At 28.3% G+C, this 20,499-nt stretch overlaps 1 protein-coding gene across 2 annotated transcripts in view; it reads left to right on the top strand.

Annotated features, from left to right (window-relative positions):
• The first annotated feature begins 1,066 nt into the window (after window positions 1-1,066).
• LOC129966113 (uncharacterized) overlaps window positions 1,067-20,499 on the top strand; it is an 84,811-nt gene continuing 65,378 nt past the window's right edge. For both annotated transcript variants that reach the window (XR_008784258.1, XM_056080492.1), the window contains exon 1: window positions 1,067-2,640. Coding sequence is in view for 1 of the 2 variants with exons in the window: in XM_056080492.1 (XP_055936467.1) it covers window positions 2,088-2,640 (553 nt within the window). In the remaining variant the exon portion in view is untranslated. The remainder of the gene's footprint in view (window positions 2,641-20,499) is intronic.

Genomic DNA, 20,499 nt, shown 5'->3' with positions numbered 1-20,499 from the left:
TTTAATAAAATCTGGAAAGGTAATGAGAAGATCCAATTTACATTACTATATTGATGATTCAGTATTTATAAAATAAGATCTTTTAATATTAATTTAAAATAAAATTTAACTTGTGTATCATTAAATCAATTTCATTTCCAATATGTATAAATTTAATTTATGTTTAAATCAGAAGTAAAATGCCCCCAAATAAACATTCTATATTTTTTTTTCTGAAACACTTGAAAAAAAAAATATTCAGTTTCACTTTCCTAATTTTTAAAACATGTTTTTTCGAATATGAATTAATGTAATATATTTTTAAATAACAAACAGGCTGCCCTAAAAAACAAATTATATATATTTTGTTATTTTTCCAGGGGAAGTGATAAATATATAATAAAATGAAATAAAAGAAACAATTAAAAAAACATTTAACAATGATTTTCATTCCAATAAAGCACCGTCAACTGGCATTGCACGCCTTTTAAATAAAAAGTAAACAAGAGCTATCTGTTTTCATTCGCGCTCAGCTGGAGAGATCCAGTTGAGGAGAACGGACGCCTTGCCTTGAAGTTTATTGAGCAATCAAAACCTAGCTTCTTTTCTATCTATTAATGGCTCTAACTTGACTCACTCGATTGTGACATTGAATTCCACCCCGATTCTCCGAAAAACTGACCCAAACTAATAGCAAAAAATCTCCGGAAATAAAAGTTAAGAGTGAAGTTACCCTACCAACATCCTGCTTCATTCTTACACAGCAACAATGATTATAAAAAAATAAAAGTACACACGTGACGTCCTTGCTTCCTCATTCAGCCGCGCCAGTTCCTGATACTTTCACCTTATCTTCGCTTTCTAGCCGCCTATTATCTAACAACCAGCAGAAGGGTGAAGAAATAATAAATAAAAGATACCAATCGTAAAAGTCCTACGGCAGGCAAGGAACTGGCATGCCCTTTCTTACCGCGGCGTAACAAGTAACAGCTACTTAAGGAATAAGCCTGCTGCATCTGCCGGCTATTTTTACTTTTTGTGAAACACTTTAGCGGTGGAAAAAAGTGTGAAGAGATCAAGAGCTGGGAAGGATGTCATTTCACTCCCGATAGTTTCGATAATCTCACCCTGGTAGAAGGAAAGATTTGAAAACTTTTTCGCGGGGTTGTCGTCATCCTCCGAATGTTCCCAGTGCGCCGGCGCAGTGGATGCGAGCGTAAGTGTGGATGTTCCAACCTTCCGAACACATCCCAGGATACGAGGAGCTCCGAGACCAGTACTAAGCTGGAAGTTTTTCTCCCCGGTTCTTTTCTATCTCAGGTGTCATGCCAGGCGGAAGTCTCCAAAAGATCTCCCTTCTTGGGTTGTGGTTTTTAGGGCCTTGCCGATACCACGAAGACCCATCGTAAAGGCCTGACCTTCCTCATAGAGCTTTATTTATATGTGCAAATTGTGTATTTAAAAAATCGTCTGAAATTTGTTTGTTCTTGTGTCGTATTTTTTTTCCATCGAGCGCATCATCATTTATTCGTGCAATATTTTTATTCCTCCAAAAGTTCTACATATTAGTTGCAGCTTTACAACTCGATTTCTGAAGAATTGTATTTAATTATTGGTCTATTTGGATTTCTGAAATTCTGCAAACAATAGTGCATTGGAATAATAAGCTAAAAAAAGGTATTTCTCCCTAATATTTATTTCAACAGATTCTATTAGAGTTCAAACATTTTTTTACTAATTTAACATTTGTAAATAAGCATTAATTTTGCAAAAAGGGAACATTTTTCAATACTGAGAATAAATACGCAGCTTCTTTAATAATTCTTTTTTGTACAGAAACTTAGATGGATTGTCAATTGTGTGTTCAAAAGCGCCATGCGTGTCTAATATTAACTAATATCAAACTAACTGTTATAATTAGTTCTAGTATTTATTTAATAAACTTTATGACGGCTTGTTGTGTTGAACTTGGAATGTTCATTGCATATTTACCATCAGTAACTGTGAAATTCTCGGAACCAAGTTAGTGTGTATTTTGGATTGTATTCATTTCAAAGACCCTTGCCTTTTCCTTATACTACCTCATACAATTAAAACCGTGATAGGTCATGCGCCTCCCCATTGTGTTTCAAGTCCTCCGGCATTTGTTGCTGGTTCTCCTCTGCCTGAGCTCCTTATGGTTGGTGACTCCGTGCTTGGACATCTCCACGAGAAACGATTCCAGCGGATTATGTCTTGGTGGGAAAAAATATCCGAAACAGCGAAGACAGAACGACAACTTCTCGATGAAAGCAGTGGCGGAAGCGGCTCAAACAAGAGCCTACCTGTCACCGGCCGTGTTCCTTGGGTCCTTGCGGAGTGTCCTTGTCCAGAGGGATGGAACTATTCGTGCCTGGTTCTCTATGGACAGTGCACTTAAAACAAACACTTCTTTGAGTGATGTACCAAAGAATGAGGACATTGAAGTAGTTTACTATAGGAGCGGAGAACACTGTATTCTGGAGATGAACCAGGATAATTTGAAACTTGGCAGTCAGTACCTTGTGTTTGGCAAGTTCTCTGGAACAAACTCTTGGCCATCACTGACCGCCACTGCTTTACCCATTCCGAACGAGAAACGAACTTTACGGGCTGTAAAGAAAATTCTGTGTAAAGATTGCGGTAAGTCAAACACAATTTTTATATTTTTTAAACATTTTTTAATTTAGATAATTTAATATACTCATACGCATTGGCTGGATTTGAAGGGTTTAAATATGCACGCAATAAAATTTTTAGTCAGATTTAATAAAAATATAACTACTCGAAATTCTCTATGGTATTTATGCAGCCAATTTCATATATCGATATATTTTCTGTTATATGTATAGAAATGAGTACATCATTAGGTTTATAGGAATTTTGAAGTAATAAAATTGTATTTAAAAATTATAATTAGTTTTTCATTCGATAAGAATGACATGATTATTCCAAAACAATTTTCTTTGTTTTATTGGACATAATTTGTTATACGTGCTAGAAATATAAATACATATATATGATGACATTCATATGAAAATCATTCTTTTTGGAAACCAAAAGATGCAAAGCATTTAATTATTTTATAAGAATTAAAAAAATCTACGGAATTCAAAGATTGTAATTTCTTTTTTCAAAATCATACGTTACTCTTTTTAAAAATTTGTTTTTAAATTGGTTCATGTAAGTATTTACTAATTTTTTTATGATTTTTTTTCACTGTTTATGATGAATATAAGAGTTTCTATTTTTAATTGACATTTCAAATCTTATAATAAGCTAACTCTTGTCATTTAAAAAGAGGCTGTATACTTTTGACAAGTTTGAACTTATAAAAATCAAAAGTTTCTAAATATAGTCAAAAGGATCTTTTTTCGCTTGAGGATTAATTCAATCTTGTAATGTTTTAAAAATAGATCATGAAATACTTCATTTTGCTTCATGATTTTATTTCATTCCATGAAATAAAATTTTTCTTACTGCATGTTCTGAAGAAAGAGTGAAAACTATACTCTTCCATTTATTCAGTTAAAAAAGAATCTAAGCAAGCAAGCGATGTTATTTTTTCGTTTACGATGGCAATGACTTAACGTCCAACGCCCACAACTAATCAAATATATAAATAAATAATGTTGAAATGGGGTGACTTGATCTCTGTATATGAATTATCGATAAAGGCCGTTCCTTAAGTTCCTTTTTATCTGATTTCAAAGAATTCGATCTAATACAGTGGAACTAATTAATGTGGCCCATCTTGATAGTATGTGGCGACGAGCAAAGGTCATCCACGATATTGTAGGCAACTGATTGAAATGGGATTTGTTGGTTTTATTAGATAATATTTTGCCTCGTCTGTTGTCAATTAATCGCCATTACGAGTTGCCACGACCAAATATATTTGGCAAACGCCCGAGAACGTCTTTCTCTTATTTCCTCCTGCTTTCATCTTCTGGTTTTCTGTGACTCATTTGCCTTGATGACAGACCTACTTGAAAGGATGATCTGAAACGATAGGAAGAGATACGGGGTGCTTTATTAGACACTCGTTGCTCGGTGTTCAGTGGTGGCCACGTTACTTTTTAAAATTATTCGTGTTTTCTGTCATGCATTTGCAAGGCGGAGCCGTGTTATTTGAACAGGATAGACAGCTATAATATAAATATCTTTACAAATAACCAGAACATACCTTTTGAACATATTTAACCTTTGTTATCGAGCATTTGATTATTCTTAATGTTATGTCCATTTATTATATTAACCAAATATATACATTTAGTTTGATTTTATATAGATTCTTTCATAAGTACCAATTATATATTGGTGCTTATTATTTTTATATATTACTGTACTAACTACTACACATATATAAATGCATGTAATTATTTTACTAATATTCTTTTCTATAAACGTAACACAAAAATATAATGCAGACTCACTTAAATATATGTAATATGCATATAAAAAGGAAAACTGCAATATTTCGAAAAGCTTTTTTTTTTAATAAGTGAAACGTTGAAAGTTCATTACTTCTTAATTATAATACTGAAGAAATTATTAATATTTATTGAATAATTAATACATTTGCGATGGAATGTTATAAGTGTTTAAATGAATTGTTTTAATAACTTCCTTAGACGATATAAGGTTATATATCGTTGGATTGGCTTCAAAACCATGTATGTCGAAAAGTGAATATTTTTGGAGACTCTTACAATTGTTTAATATGACCACTAGAAGCTCTAATTAAAGTTTTTAAAATGTCCTCTAGAAGCACTAATTAAGGCTTTTAAAAGGTCCACTAGAAACATTAATTAGATGAACTGACTTACAATATTTTTAAAACAGCATTCTTGCTTTTGTTCTATTAAAATCTAATTAATGAAAATTAATAAAATATTTCATAAAAATTTGGGCTTATAAGGTTTTGAAACCAAGTCGACGTTAAAAATGAAAATTTGCGAATTAATAGTATCATGAATTAAAACGGATGAGTAATTATAACCAAGCGTAATGTAGTGTGCTAACATAGTTATCTTTTAAAACCTAATATCTAACCTGAACTTTTCTGTACATTTTCTTATTCGAACTAATTTTTTTTTTTTTGCAAATAATTAAGTAAAAGTGAAAAAATTGCTGAAATAAGTAACCTTGAATTGAAATTCAGAATCAATGAAATGCTGCCATTCGATGAAAATAAAAACAATTAGACGATTATTTTCATTTAAATATATCCGTAACCGAGAAATAAAATGATGAAAAAAGAAGAAAAAAAATCCCTGTCATTCATTCTCAGACCAAAATATTAAAAACTATGAAATATACTTTCAGTTCACGTGCATCTGTGCGCAATTATAGGTTACTAAAAATAGATATAAAATTAATTAAAGTCGATTCAAACTTCGTAGTTTTTACTACATCGATCTGAGTATTTCAATTTACACATGAACGATAATGTCACTTAAATTTGGTATGCTACTCCTATTAAAAGAAATCAACAATTATATTCTCGAAAAGAAACGGTTATAATTCTCTTCTTCACTAATCATTGCTTTTACAGCCCAATTAGTCATATGCTTTTCAAAGAGAAAAACGAACTCCTTCTAATTTAACATAATTCGTTCTGTCCTATGACAGACATTAAGTAATGAAAAATTGTAACCTATCCGTCAGTGTTGCAGCCGATTACCTTACGTTTTATTTTTATCCTTTATAGCTCATTTATGAATTGAGCCTCGTCTAAAGTTACAATTTTGAATGATAAAGACCATTCGTACCAGTTATTTATCACAGAAGCATATGAGCCAAAAGTATACTTGACAGAAAAGTTCTGTGACAAAACGCTAAGTGAAAGACATCATCAATTATTACTCAGCATGCTCTTCGGAAAGGTCGAGGCTATTAAATGAAAAGAAAAAAAAGTGCTGGCAGGGAGTACTCCCATTAAGTTATTTGTTATTTTTATACCTAGGGTTACAAAACAGACATGTCTCATGGATGAATATGATCGCAAATTGGAAGGATTGTAAGAAGAAAGAAAATTAAAAATCGTTTGGTATATTTTGGGAAATGTTTTATTAAATTTATTTGGCAACGTTATATTTTCTATGTATTATCGCTACAATTTTTAATCAAATACGTTATATAACTTGGTCTTAATGGCATCTTCAGGGAATATTTTTAAGCTTCGGATTTTCATAAAAATGTAATTCATACTACTATTTTTGAAGCCTTACACCGTTCTTTTAATTTTATTATTATTTCACCTATTTTCTTTCAGTTCCTCTAAAATTCTTAAGAAATGAACACAATTTGCTAATTATAACCTTTCATTAATATAACTTAATTTCTAACCTAAAATAATGAAAAATTTATCAATTTACTTCATGTTAATTGTATTTTAAATATAAATTAAAATCTTTTACAAATTCTTCCCTTCGCTTACTTTCCGGAAGTCTGCTTTGGCAATAATTATTTATTTTTAAGACAATATAGTAATTCGAATTATAAAAAGAAAAACGAAAAAATATCTCCAAGTATAATATAAGTTTTGTCCGTAACTTTGATGTTCTTTGAGAATTCTTATGTTTTTATATTATCGTTCATGACACGTTTAATATTCGCTCAGAATTCTCATGCATCTTTGTATTCTTGTTGGAAAATATGCTAAAAATATTTTTTAATTGATTAAATATAGAAAAAAATTTATAAGGCAAAAAACTGGTACCCTAGAAAGAATTTTTTTGAATTTAAGATGATGTCAAAATTATTTTTAGGCTATAATTATTTCGAAACTTTGCGGAAGAATTCTAAATTTTGCTTAATTTTTAATAATATTCTTTTAAATTAAAAAAAAACACGCTCCAAATTTCATATTTATTACACTCCAAAGTTTGCTACCTAAAATATGCCAAATTTGGTAGCTCTAGGCCAAATGATCTAACCTATAGAGTGCTAGCACACATACAAACACAAATTCATCTTTATTATGAGCAACAAATATAAAAATAATGTTAACAACATTAAAATTAAAGAAATATTCTTTTCTATGATATGAGATTTGTGTTTCTGCCTAATTTGATTCTCAGCTTTAAAAAAAAAATTCAAAATATTTTTAAGCATATTTTAGAACACTATTTTTCAGAATTGTAATAATTGCGTTAGTATAAACCCGCGCTTCAACAATATCAACGACATGTTTAGTACATTATATCGCTTTGTTTATTTAAGAACTAGTTGTTTTTAGGCTTTGGCGACCAGCTGATTCGCCGGACATTTTATTTACGCTTAATTTTTGTAAAGTCACTTTGATGAAACTTCATGCCCATGATCCCATCAAATTGTCAGACAGTTAAACTATGTTATTTTAACAATCTTAAATAAGTTCAATTCATTTTAAATGTGAACTTTTCTAAAGATGACCGGTTCCATAACATCATTGCGCTATTATATCTGTTTTATCGGCAAATTCATTTAACGATATCCCAACTTCAATTTTTTATGTAAACTACATAAATATTAAACAGGATCTTTCTTTAGCATTCAATAATGGAGGAAAATCCCGTGATTTAATATATTCGATGAAATAACGAAAATGGTTTGAATTTCAGATCAATGATGTGATTTATTGTTGAAAGCAGATTAAAAATATACTTAAAAAAATATCCCAGATATTATGAAGCGTTGTAATTAAATTGGTATCAGTAAAAACATAATTTTTTCGATTTTGAAGTGGCGTAAAGACCAGTTTTGTATAGTAATATTTTGGGAAGTTACCGCGAAAACAATTCACTATTCATCTTAATTTTCAATTAATTAAAATACTGAATAAATTTCAAAAAAAAAATTTCCCACCTTCCAAGATGAATGTATGTGTGCGTGTCAAATTTGGTAGGTGTTGGTCAAAGGTTTGGCCTGTAAAGCGCCAACTGACAGACAGACAGACACATGAATTACTCACATTCATCTTTATTACAAGTAGAGATTAGTAAAGATTTAATCTATTTTTTTCATGCATATCACTAATTTTGAAAATAAAGTATTTATGAAAATCTGAATAGTTTATCAAGTTAATTTGATTTTGAGGTGCATTACTTCTGAATGTATTTTGCAATATTAGTAACTTTAAGAATTATGTGGACTTTCTGTAAGAATTTTGGTGTTATTTTAAAAACTGAATTTTAATTTATAATTGAAAGTCGATATTATCGAAAAATTTAGAAACATCCAGGAAATGGACTGCATCTAAATCTTTGACTGCTACTATAGCACTTTTATAACGATTTTATTTGTTCAGAAATAACCAAATTCTTAAAATGAAACACGAGAGCTTGAAAAATTATTTGCCGTTCAGAGACAATTTATTCTGTTATAGTGATTTTTTTTTTGCCTCGATTAACTGAAACGATATTCTGTTATTTATAAATAGAGCAACCTATATTTATAAAAACATTTCTTAGAGTATATAGTTTTTATTTTCATAATAAATAATCTAACTTACAATTTTTATTGTAAAATCATTAGATAAATATATATATTAATACATCGTAATGTTTAAAGAAATCTTGGCCAAGGATCTATTTATAACTATATCATCATGAAAGTCAAAACAACTCCAAATATTAGTTAAATTCATTAATATGTTCAACGAACAGTTATTTCGAATTTGATTTTTTTATTAGTTTGATTCTGAATTATTTCAAATTTTAATACAGTAATATAATAATTAAAATTTAGTTGAACAAAATTACTTTGATTTTTGAAAATCAGGAATTCTTTTCCTCGTGAAACTGAGAAAAGAAAAATTTTATTTGAAAAAAAGAACTTGATTCTAAATTGATAAAAAAATGTTACTTAAAGATTATTTTTAATCCAAATATATTAATTTTATTCCTATTAAAAAGCATAAAATGTATGTATTTAAAATACTAATTGATGAGGAGAATTATCTCTATATGCAATATGCTCCGAAACAGCATGAAGCTAATAATAATGTCGCTTATTTTTAATATAGCCTTTTATAGCAATTTGTTAAATAACACTATTCAGTGACCATCATATTAGCATATTTATCATCCTGGAAAGAATAGTCCTTCGGAGATAAGGAATGGATTTATCAATTTTCTTAAATTTGCTGATTAAGCAAGTACATGGCACCATATTCTACAAACCAATAAAAGTTTTATATTTATGATGGAATAAAAATGTGAAATATTTTCTCTGTTTTTAAAAAAAATTGTGCTAAAAATCATAAATAATAAAATTATCTAAGTTTTTAAATTGAGAACATTATTTCTCCAATTTAGTCTTCAGTTATAATCTCCAATTTAAAATTAAGAAGTCCAAAATAATTTGTGAAAAGAATGAAAGAAAATGATAAATTATTTTGGGAAAAATAAAAAGATAACAATTTTTTTGTAAAGCTTTCCCATCAGTTCATCACCATTTCTTTGAATTGCTAAAAAAAAAGTACTTTTTATTGATTATAAAATGAAAAACTATAAATAGCCACCAATTTTTGTTAAAGTTTAAAAATAGACGAATATCAGACTACTTATCTAAGTAAAGTTTATTTGCAAAATATTTTAAATAACATAAAAATATGCTTGTTGAAAATAGATTTCTTAATCAGATCTACATGTTTTCAACGCTTATTTTTTATAGTTTTCCAGAAATTTCTTCTTCAAAAATGTCAAAAATCTTTACTCCTGGTTCTATGATACAAAAATATGGTTGGATACGAAAATCATAAAAGCATTCATGGTTGCACATATATTTGCCCTTTTTTTTAACTCTAAATATTTCTTTGAATTAGTTATTTTATTTATTTATATTAATTATTGAATCTGAATACAGACATATTCATACCAGCTCAAAATTAGAACATAAGCAATCTTCCTAACATTATTCTAGTTGATACCAAAAATAAAGAAAAAAAAAATGAAACAGTTGTGTTGATTTAATTTTTGTCACCTTGGAAATGAATTTTTGAAACACTTCTTTCCAATCTGAGAATAGAATTCACTTAATTTTAAAAGTAGAACACTTTCTTGATCAAAACATGTCTTTATCAATTAAAATGTATCAAAAAATACTTTTACTTTCGTAAAAGAACATATCTTTCATTCATAAAAGACTAGAAAGATGTTCTTTTAGTTGGTGATTAATACGATGAAGTCGTTAACCTGAAGGCACGGTTATGTGAATACTTTTGCTCATGCCAACTTTGTACTGACTCTATTTTTGATTTTGGCGCCAGATAAGGATAAGGCTCGTTCTTCTCCCTATTAAAAATAAAAAAAATATATATAGTTCAGTCAAGATGATTGCGGTTAATGATGGTCACGATGACAGGTGAAAGCGCCCTTTGATAAGTTGGTGTTTTACTGAATGGCAGCAAGTGTTGTACTTCTGCTTAGTTCATTGTTTTCCACTCCTCTTCTGTAACTTTCGCTATATAAATTGCATTATTCTTTTCCAGGTTATTAAACAAGCTATTAATTTCAATTTGAGAATTGTTGCTCAACTCAAGCATGTAACTTCCAATTGCAAATATTTTTGGTTTCGATTCTGAAGAACTTAATTTGTTAATAACATTTCAAAGGTTTATTTAAAATGCCTATATTTATACAATATTAATTCTTTAAAAAAATATTTATTATTTTTTTTAAGATTTTAAAATTTTTTCGCCATAATTTCATTTATTTGCTTATTGTATTTGAGTGTTGCCATGACGAACGTAAAAAATTCTACAATGTATATAAATAATCATATAAAAAATTAAAGTAAAAGCTTCTATTCTCTTTATGTAAATATAATTATACAATGTTATTTATTTTGATGGCTAGAATATATTTTCAGTTTTCGCAAATAAATTAGTTTCAGTTAGTTCAGTTTCAAAGCAAACGACAAACTGCTTTTATCGTAATTAGTGCTTGTTTACAAATGTAAAAGAGCAAACGATTTTGCAAAATGATACTGGTAAGAATACCTGGCATTATAAAGAAACATCGTCTACAGCTGAATACTACAACATACGAAACAAGAATTGTTAATTTTGCTTCATCCATAGATATTTGTTTTAATAAATAGAAATATGTTTGTAGTTGCCTTAAATGGACCTTAATTAAAGCGGATAAAAATGATAATGTTTACGGATGTAGATATTGCTGCGTCGTATAACTATTGGTAAGTAATTATATAAATTAAGCTTTTTATTATGTATTGAATTTGGAATGGTAGGCTGATATGGAATTAGACACTTTTTTAATAATAATAATTTACGGATTCAGTCGTGCAAAAAGGGAAACAAGCGAAATATTAACAAATTCGTTTGATTTCTTTTCATTTTTATATCTTATCGTAGCTTCCTATCGTTTTCAGATTCATTAGATAAGATAAAATCAATTTTGTTCCATCTGCTATTTTACCTATTTCTTAAAATCAATTTTTATACAGAATAATTTATATTTGTAATGTACCTGTAAGAACAGTTTTTTAATGTTCCATAATGTTTGGGCTTTGTTGCATAAATAAATAAAGATAAATTTCAAAACTTCAATAATTTTTCAAGAATTCTTTAATGTTTTTAATTTGTGTATAACGGTCGTTATATCTGTTATACAAAAATTGTTTATTATTTGTAAATTTTTAGATATTCTTTCTTTTTGATATGATTTAATATTTTTTAGGCGAGTTTATATTCAGCCAGTTGTAAGATTCCAGTAAGTAGCGCATGCGCAGAAAGAAGATTGCGCATGCGCTGAGAGAGCGGGCAACAGAAAAATTTTTGTCTCGACGGGACAAGTATTCATTACTGTACAATTTCTGCGCATGCGTAGTCTTGATGGATTGTAACTGGCTGAATGTAAACCCTACTTAAATGCAACTGTGCTGACCTTAAGAATGTTGAAATTATTTAGTATATCACAAATAACCTCATAAGAAAATGGAGGCATTTTTTTTATACATATAAAATATTTTGAGGCGGTATAATTGATTTTATAGCTTCATTTTTAGAACACCATAATGGATCATTTCTTTGTTCAGGAATGTTTAAAAATTATTAAGCTTTATGCTGAGCCCTTACTTTAAGAACATTTTTTAAAGTATATGAATATGAAAAAACTTTAGAATTAAGTTTATAAGGCTCTCAATTTATCTCATGAATTCAGTAAAACCGAGCTTAAAGTTTTCAAATACTTGAAGGCTCGCTTTTTATTCCGTCTCAGATGATGACCACTGAAAATTTCTGCTGACAGAGACAGATATCTAGCATTTCCATACGGCTACTTTACTTTCAAAGCGATTAATAAGAATTAAATCAAATTGCTTTAGCATGTTTTATTTGTCAAGTAGCCAAGCCGGTCTTTTCAGCTCCTGACATTTAATTCTTGTGAAATCACAAACGACTGCTCTACTCGCCCAGAGAAAGATCTGAATGACCGGAACGCGGCGACAGCATTGGCGGGAACTACGGTTTAGTCCTAAGGGCATCATTGGCTACGATACAACATCTTCTGTAGGAGGCACGTCCCGTCATTGGCAGGAGACGGTTAATACCAAACCATCTGTACCCACCAGTGTGGCGAGAATCAACCACCAGGCCGGAAGCTTCTCATTCTCAGATTTGAGGTGCTCCCGGGGGGATTTCATTGTAGTATTTAGTCGAATATATTATAAAATTATTAAAATTATAAGAAAATTATTTCCCTTGAAAAATGATTAATTTAATTTAAAATTCTCTTAATCGCAGCTTAAATTTTAAAAGACAGTAAAAAATTTTTTCAAAATACGGAATATTTTTTCACAACACAATTTAATTATTACATAATACAGTTTAATAGTATACTAATTTGGAGGTTACATAAATAATGAACAAATATGTGGTTTAATGGAAATAATAATTGTTTGCTGAATCATTATGAATCATAGTAATTAAATATATCTTAAATATTTACTATTTACAGATATTAATTGCTGACTTCAGTTGTAGTGCCTATTGTTTTATAAATTTATTAGTAATAAGCTAATAAAATATTTTTAAAAAATGAAATTAAAAAAATAAGCTTAAGGTGACTCTTTAAACAAAACATTTTTATTTCAAATTCATTCAATTTTAACCAGTGCCGTTTAATTAACCTATTTGAACAAAATTTTCAATGTCTCATTGGTCTAAATGTTACTTTTCTGAGATATAGGTAATCTAAAAAAAGTGCGTTTTGTGTTATAATTCTTTGATTCCTTTTTTGAAAATTACAATCAATTACAAGTGACATTAGAGAAGATGTATATTAACCAAGAGTCATCGAAAATGACCACCCGCAATTCTGTTTAATTCGATCATAAGCAAGAAGGTCTTTCTGAAGTTGCTTGAGATTTTGTGATTGTTTTTTTATTCAGTCGAAATATGTTTTTGTGTAGTCCGAAATTCTTTTAGTCGTTATATAAGAACTTGCGTCTAATCATATCATTAACATTCACGATTCGCATTAATTATTGATTATTATATTATAAATGTTTTCAGTATCGTTTGCCTTGTAATGACATTGCGATATTTTGTGTAATAACTCCTCTGTGACTCCCCTTGGCCTTCAAAGGGGAAACCATAGGTGATTATCTCTAAGGGATTCCTGATCTAAGGATATAAAACATGGACGGATAATTTCCAGAATTTCAGATACATTTTTTACTAGAGTTTTAGAAGAGAATATATATATATAGAGAGAGAGAGAGAGGAGAATATCCCGCAGGCTGAATGCTCTGTTGCAGAAACTTTCGAAATTGACGTAATATTCTAGAGTCCTAATATTCATGGAATATAGATAAAGTATATCTATATTCCTAATATTCATGGAATATAGATATAGTATATCTATATTCCTAATATTCATGGAATATAGATATTGTAAATAAGATCACATTAAACCGTTATAAATTTAATCACATCAGAAATAAATTATAAACAACAAATTTTTATACAAATTTTAACAACGGCAATTGGAGTAATTAAAGATTAACTTCTATAACTTTCTGAAGTGCTTCAAGAATTTGGACAATATAAATGAATAATGAAAACTTTAAAAACCTATTCAGAAAAGTAGTATAAATGTAGTAAAAAAAAGTCAATAATTAGTGCAAATTCAAACTCTTGCAACTAATTTAAATATTTTAAAAATAATACTTGAAAGTCTAAATACAATTATAATATTTCGTGCATGGTATCAATAAAAAAAATCATCTGCATTTTGCATATATTATTTGTAATGATTTATAATTTAATGAAATTACATTTATTCATGTATTTTAATACGTCTAAGCATTTATTTCAAAACTTCATTTGGTCCAACTTTAGAAAATTTCATTTGTTTGAGACTATTTTGATTACAATGACACACTCTTTAGCACTATAGTTATCTCTAAGATCCTATTGTAAATGCTTGGATTTTTTTTCACATTTTTCTTTTGCTATCCAACAGTGAAGCCATTAACGACGCTCGATTCTATTGTTGTAATGTTTCGGATATTTTAAGTCAGATGGATTACTGATCTCGTATTTTTCAGGATTAAAAACAAAAAAAGATTCAAATATCTGTTTGTCTCCGAAAAATATATAAATAAATAAAAGCTTTGGTGGTAGGGAAAGTGAACAGTCATTAATGAAATAAGACTGAGGACAAAGTGAATTTTTAGAAAAGAAATTGTGCAATGAACATTTTTGCTTAAATTTCATGTAGACAAGTTTTGTGGCAAGGCCTATCTAGACAAGTTTTGTTTACAAAGCTATTCCATTTTTAGGTGTTAGTACAGATCAAATTTCTTTGTAATTTTCTAAAGCTTAGTGTTTTTGTTCTATTTGCACAAAGAACAAAGACTTTTCGACATTAGTCAAACGCGTAAGAAGACAGATTCCCTTAAATCTGTCTATCTGTCTCGGTGAAAGGAAGAAAAAAAATATCAAGAAACAATAACAAAGAAAAAGAAAACAGAAAAGACGTTTTTGTAGTCGTTCTGGTTAAGTTGTTATAGTCTTTTTTTTATAGGTGTGGATGAAACGGGGAATTTTCAATCTTGTTTTCCGAAGGGGAAATAAAGGCCTCACCTCAAAGCATACAAATCTCAATCGACAAAATAATAATATCAATAACAGCATTCAAAATTTTAGTCTTCAAAAACGGCTATCTGAATTTTACATTTTCCATATAAAATAGAAAACAAATTGCTGCAAATAAACTTGCATTTTTTTATGGACACTAATTGAATACTTTAAATTTGAGTTGCAATATTAATCAGCCGTTTATAGCTTCCAGTATTCCATTTAATAGTTTTACTATTATTTTAAAATATTTCTTATTGAAATTTTTAATGTATTTCATAATTAATTCAAATAATTATTAATATGAATTGAAACAGCAAAATAATCATTTTGGTAATTTTTCTTTCAAATTTAGAAAAAGCATTTTTATCCTAATTCCACCATATTCTCATTTAAAGATTCGTGAAAAACAAGAAAAAAGCTAAAATCATGAATGCAAAATAGTGAATTAAGATCCCTATGAAAATAGCAGAAAATAGTATTTATTCGTTATTATAGAAATTTAAGCTTTTTTTTTAATATTTATACTGAAATTTGTTTTTTGATGATGTAATTATATATTTAAATTTTTTATCCAATTAAGTGGGTGAAAATTTAGGTTTATAATATTTTCAAAGTTTAAGATATTCTTTAAATTATTGTATAAAAAATGACTCATTTAAACCTTTTATCAAAGCATTTTTTAAACCTTCACTCAAAGTGGAACTAAAACAAATAAATTTATTTTTCAATGCCATCACCTTAACAAGAGAAAATGCTCTCCTCGGCTTGTCACTTTTCATCGCATTATGTGCTCCGTACCAAATCCTTTGGACAGCTTCTAAAATGCACGAGTGTTTAGTCTATGCACGTCTGTAACATCTTTTTAGTCGTTACAAATTGCTAGCGTGTAACTGCCTCGGCATTCACTTCAATGAGTCATTGATGGGCTTTTACCACAAGTTACCGAGGAAGATTGAAAGTAGTTATATATAGTTTTGAGAAGAATTTTCTTTGCAATCTGGACTCTAAAAATAATAGGCATAGCATTTAGGACATCTTAGTAGAGCATGTTAAAAATATTGATGTGCGTAATGGCAAACAGGAGGAGAATTTATAAACCTACCGTTTTCGTAAAATATATTTCTTCAGGCAGCTCTGGAAAGAATGGTAATTACAGTTTAAATGAACAATTTTAACAAATTGAGTTAATCTTTCTAAACAGAAATGTATGAAAGATTCATTAAGTTTTCACATTTTCTGTAATTTAATTGAAAAAAATAGACACTTTTTAAACTTTAAGTTTAAAATCGAACTTCAAAATTCCTGGAAATAAATTTGACGTGTAAAAATTTCTATTTATAGAAGTTTTAATATTCAGAATATTTAATTATTTTTTTATTAAAATCAAATATACATAATTAATTTTTTAAGATTAAATGAGATTTGAAAAAATTAACTATAAAAAGTTATTTTAAAAATTGAAAACAACGATTTTTTTAAAAATTGCTAAAACTATACTTAACATGATTTTACCCTTTTTTCTACATCTGAATTTTCTACTTACATCTTTTATTAAATTTAACTTCCTTTTTTAAGTTAAAAATTTCTGGGTCTTATTCATTATAAGAAAATTAAAACTAAACTGAATTTAAAATTAAAATCATTCCAATTTTGGAAAAGATTTTCTATAACGAAAGTTAAATTTAATATATGTCTCACCGATAGGTATTTATTACTTTTACATAAGCGACTTGCTATGTCACGAGAACCTCTATCATAGTAATAAACTAAGAAATGGTTTTCTTTTCTTGTTTAATTTATTTTACTTCTTGTGAATGAATTCAATTATAGCTTTTTAATAACGAGATTCATGAATAATTTTTTATGTAAGCATTTTTTCCCAATATATTGAATTTCGCTCAATATACAGAAATTTATTTTCAGTTGAAAGTAAGAGATTCCGAAAAAAGTTAGATACGTGGAGGTTCCTTTAGCTCTGGAAATGTTCGCTTCTTTTATGATATCTGCCGCATTATGGTTTAAAGTTTAATATGTTTTTTTTTCTCTATCATAGCTTCTGTTACTATGAATTTTTCTAAAAAAACATCGAAATCTAAATGGTGAGTGAGCAATTAATTCTGAGATCCAATGAAAGTAAATTAATTTAAACTCGTTTAATATTTTAATATACTATTTGGCTTAGTATCAAAAAGCTCGATATAATGCCGAATAATAGATGTAGGATACAGAATAACAGATTCTAAAAAATGCATTGTTATTAGAACCCGAAGATTCTGATGTACATTGTACCTTTCTGTCTTATATAATTGGACTAAATTTAATTTAGATATTACGTAATTATGAAGGAAAAAAAATCGCATTCATCCATGTCAAGATTTTTGCATGAAAAAAAGTGATTGACATCAGAAAAAGATTAAAAGTTTCTTGTTTAAGCTTGGAATTAAATTGCAGAAACATAATCCATGTAGCTAATTTCTCTTAATTATTTTAGACTAATGCTATTTTTCTTTTATAAGACAAAAGATTTTTACTAGGTATAATATGTGAAGTTGGAATCTGCTAAAAGAATGAATATCAAAGATTTATGATCAAACATTCGTGACATCTGTTTGGATAGGCGATGAAACAAATACATAATTTTTAGAATAAAAATTTATGATATTTTTCAGAAATATTTTCAAATTATTCATTTAATTGAAGGAATTTTATTAATTTTTTTTAAATATTTAAATCTTTTTTGGTGTTGTTTAAAGAATTCAGCAACGTTTTTAATAATCAATTAATTCTATGCAGCTTATTTTTAAAAATAATGTAGTCACATGCGTCAAAAGTAACAATTTCTAACATTTGAGTCGTTTTATAAATTTTACCTATGAAAATATCGAAAAATTATATTAAATATAACTCCTTTAACTGTTATAAAAAAATTTATTTATAATTAATTCAGAAAATAGACACTATATTCTTCCGCCTGTACTAAGGGATTATCTCTGAATTGGTTTATTTTTAAAAAATAACTCGCATTTTACCAGATTGAGCCATTTTAATATTTTTTTTCTATTTACTGTGAAGAATCATATTTTTTTTTCATTTTTACTTCCGGTTCATTACAGCGCTTTATCTATTCATGGACATTTCACGAAAACTCTGAAGTAGTCTCATAGGGTCAAATAGATAATAATCATCTTTATAGCACCGATAAGCTATTGGATAAGTTATCCACTTTTGACTTTGAGTAAACTGATTAAGTAATTGCTTTTCTAAAGGGGATGGGGAGTCACGATACGCGTGTTCCTTGTTAACGGACAGTGTCACAAAACAAAACAGATTAATGACGCCGGATACTCTGTTATTAGATAAATTTGTCAGACTCTTTCAAGTGTTCGAGAAGTGTTCTGGTGTTTATCAAAATGTTGGCTCCAAAAACGATCATAGTAAAGATTTTTGTTTTAAAGTTTATATTTCGAGATATTTTCCTTCGCTACAAGCTCGATAAAAAGTAAAATGAAGAAAGTTTTTGTGCTAACTATCGCGGTACTTTGGTCCGATCTTACTGACCCTTTCCATCAATATCTTATGTCAGATTTCGATTAGGTGTCAAAAGATTAATCGTTGAATAAACTTTACTCAGAGAACCGAGATGTCTTCGATTGGCGAATGTAATTCATTGATGGATCAGACATTAAAAAAATTTTCGTTTTAATAATTAAGAATGCTGTTGTACGTCATCTGAATCTAAATTGGACAAAAAGAATTTGATTTTTAAGTTTGTTGATTTAATTTTGGAATAACTTCACACGCCTCAGAATTTACGTAGAAATAAAGTTGCTTATTTTGGCTATCAGTAACATTCTTAGATATGTCGAGCCAGCTTATTAACTTTCACTTTAATTAATAATCATTGAATGTTTGGATGAAATTTGTATTTAGTATTGGAGTATGTATGTAAAAATACTTTCTTTTCATTTTTAACATCAACTCGCAGTCAAAAAAATATATTAGCGGTATTTGTAAAATGTTGCTGTTATTGATAAATTATATACTTTGACAATTATTTGAAAAGAATGGTATTTTATTCTCATCTTTAAATTTATCATTAAGCTTTAAATGGTTGGGTTTTGTAAGAAAAAAAATAGCTCTATAAAACTTTTATTACATTATTCATACTATGGAAAATTTCTTAAAATGAGAATAAGATCTTTACTAGATCGTAGCATTTTTTTTTTAAAAATATTTTTCAGAAATTTACTCGCAGTAAGTTAATGCTTCATTCAAACGTTTTGCAGTAAAAGCAGTAAAACGAGATATAAATTTTGAATTTTATTTTAAATGGTGAACAATGACGAAAGTAGTGAACTGCAATTTGTGAATTAGTTTAATTTACCAATTTCCACTTTATATAAAAATCATTATATTAGTGTTACATTGCATAAAAAAGTAGACAACAAAGATAACATAAATATGACCATCATTACTTTAATTGTATAAATGTGATTCTCAAACGTGTGCGTTTATTTGTAAATTACTCTATTGTAATAATACTTTTATGCTACTACTCATTTATGCTAATACTCTCATACTCTCTACTCTCATTTATGCTAATAGATAACAATTATGTTGTTTTTATTTATTCCTTTTAGAAGAAATGTCTCAACTATTCTGACATATAGCTTTGATTAAATAGTTGTAATAACAACCAGCGCAAAAAGTAAATAAATAACACCCTTCTGTAGAGATATATTTATTTGTAGTGTAACTGAAATGAAATAATTTTATTCATGCTAGATTTATGATAGTATTTAAATGTTTATTATAATCTGTCTATTATTATTTATATTATGTTTTCTTGGTTTCAAAATTTACATAAAATATTAGTTCAGATAGTCTGTTGCTTCGTTTAAATTTGAAGGGGAAAAGATCTCCCAACTAATGTTTATACGTAAGTTGATTGATAACATGGAATTTTAAGCACCATTATCTTTCAAAATTTATCCTCCAACGAGAGTATCTGATTTCGAGGCCATGCAGATAAGAATGTTTACCTTTTTCGGATAATTTGTCTTTCTAAAAAATGATACTTTCGTATTCTTCAGGAACAGAAATTTACAGTATAAGAATTAAGAGCGCAAGGAAGGTTGAATAAGGTCAAACTGTAATAGATAAACATTTTTATGCGCACAGCTATGATTCGCTTCGATATACATTTATAAATTACCACTAAGATGCAATTTTCTAGGAATTAAGAATATTAGGTCGATCTTGAAAATTTTCCCTCTAGAATATTCAATTGTCAGGATTTCTTCTGCTTATTTTCAAATATTCTTTTAAATTTGAAAAGAAACGTCAATCGTCAGGATTCAAAATTTAAGAGAAGACTTACTGCTATCCTATATTCACAATTGCATTGC

The sequence above is a fragment of the Argiope bruennichi genome, chromosome 4, assembly GCF_947563725.1.
Source record: "Argiope bruennichi chromosome 4, qqArgBrue1.1, whole genome shotgun sequence".
NCBI classification, from domain to species: domain Eukaryota; kingdom Metazoa; phylum Arthropoda; class Arachnida; order Araneae; family Araneidae; genus Argiope; species Argiope bruennichi.
The sequence above is the reverse complement of the archived record's forward strand: the minus strand, read 5'-3'. Positions and strand labels throughout refer to the sequence as shown.